General features: G+C 42.4%; 1 protein-coding gene across 1 annotated transcript; it reads left to right on the plus strand.

Annotated features, from left to right (window-relative positions):
- Positions 1-626: 626 nt before the first annotated feature.
- On the plus strand, positions 627-1,568 carry LOC141505970 (olfactory receptor 10D3-like). Its single transcript, XM_074212343.1, has one exon. The coding sequence runs from the start codon at positions 627-629 to the stop codon at positions 1,566-1,568; it is 942 nt and encodes a 313-aa protein (XP_074068444.1).
- Positions 1,569-2,000: the final 432 nt, after the last annotated feature.

The following is a 2,000-nucleotide window of genomic DNA, read 5'->3' on the forward strand; positions in this document are numbered from 1 at the left end:
TCCCTGGCTGGGGGGATCCTGTGTTCTTTTCAGCCTTTGAGTCCTGATTGGGAAAGAAAGAAATGAGAAAGAGAGAGAGAGAGAGAGAGAGAGAGAGAGAGAGAGAGAGAGAGAGAGAGAGAAAGAAAGAAAGAAAGAAAGAAAGAAAGTCAGTCCCAGGCAGAATCAGCTCACCATGGGTGAGATTCCCTCCAATGCTTGGAGCCTCAGAGTATTTATCAGTGGAGAACAAAGAAGCCTAGTTGCTAATTTAGTTGGGAGGGATTCCTGAGTTCCTTTAACAGAAATATGGGAAAAGGCTACAAGTCTAGCAGTTTGAAGACTTCAAGGAAATGCCATAGGGGGCCAGAAGGTTTTACTTTGAATAAAGTCAGTACTGTGATAATAGCCAGTTCTCCCCAGTACTACCTGTGTATTCCAAGGAATGGCTGGCTCCGGGAATCTTTGGAATGTGGCCAAATCACCTATGGAATGTCTGGAGGGGGTGGGGGTAAATTCCTGAAGAAGGCACATCCTGATAGAGGCTCCAGAGTACTTAATTATAAGAAAACTTCAATTAGCTAGAATAATATTCTCACTATGTGTTTATTTTTTATGTCCTTTCTAAAGGAACAAATCAGATGCCTATGGAGATAAGGAACCATTCTATGGTGACTGAGTTCATCTTGCTTGGCATCCCACACACTGAGGGGCAGGAACGAATGCTCTTTGTTGTCTTCTTAATTTTCTACCTCTGTACCCTGCTGGGGAACCTTCTCATTCTTGTGGCTGTGATGTCTGATTCCCGTCTCCACACACCTATGTATTTCTTCTTGTGCAACTTATCTGTGCTAGATATTGGTTTTTCCTCAGTTAGTACACCCAAGATGCTATCAATCCTTTTGGTGAGGAATAAAGTCATTTCCTTGGGTGGCTGTATGTGCCAGGTTTTCTTCTATCACTTCTTGGGGAGTACTGAATGTCTGCTTTATACTGTGATGGCCTATGATCGATTTGCTGCCATCTGCCACCCATTGCGTTATACCATCATCATGAACCACCGGGTTTGTGCTGTCCTGGCTGCTGGGACCTGGTTCACCAGCTCCTTCCATGCCACTATTCTTACCACACTAACATTCCAATTACCCTATTGTGGTTCCAATGTAGTAGACTACTTCTTCTGTGACATATTTCCTGTGGTCAAGTTGGCCTGTGGCAATACCCTCATCATTGAAACAGTGAGCTTTACCAATATTGGACTTGTGCCCATGACCTGCTTCCTCCTTATCTTGGCTTCCTACATCCGCATTGTCCTTGCTATTTTGAAGATGCACTCAGCTGAGGGCCGGCGCAAGGCAGCATCTACCTGTGTGTCTCATCTCTCTGTTGTCACTCTGTTTTTTGGGCCCTGTGCACTCATTTATACCCAGCCATCTCTGAGTGAAGTGCTAGTGACTCCTGTTCAGATTTTTGGCAATGTTGTCACCCCTATGCTCAATCCCACTATCTATACCCTTAGGAACAAGGATGTCAAGGGAGCACTAAAGAAGCTGACTGGGCGACAAGTCACAACAGAAGGGGGTCACTAGTTGATGTACAAGCTTATTTACCTTTTTTTCTCTCCTAATGATTTAAAATGAAAACAAAAGTCCAGTGTATTAAATATTGGAGAGGCTTTCCTTTCCATAATAATTAAGAGCTGAGCAAATCATGATGCTATGTTTTGATAGTTTCCACTGTCTCATTAAAGGTCATAGTGGGTCTGAAAACCGCCTTTGCAGAGTTGACAATTGCTAAGAATAATTAATGTTAATAATACAACATCTTTTACATAGTACTTTTTAAAGTTTGTAAAGCACTTTGCTTGCATAAATTGGCTTTTGAGTCTTATTAGACTTTGAATTAGGCTAGATGGAAGGCATGTTGTTCTAAGAATAGGTGTTATCTGGGGCTGGAAAGGGTAGTAGTAGTAGTAGTAGTAGTAGTAGTAGTAGTAGTAGTAGTAGTAGTAGTACTAAGGA

The sequence above is a fragment of the Macrotis lagotis genome, chromosome 1 (genome assembly GCF_037893015.1).
Source record: "Macrotis lagotis isolate mMagLag1 chromosome 1, bilby.v1.9.chrom.fasta, whole genome shotgun sequence".
NCBI classification, from domain to species: domain Eukaryota; kingdom Metazoa; phylum Chordata; class Mammalia; order Peramelemorphia; family Peramelidae; genus Macrotis; species Macrotis lagotis.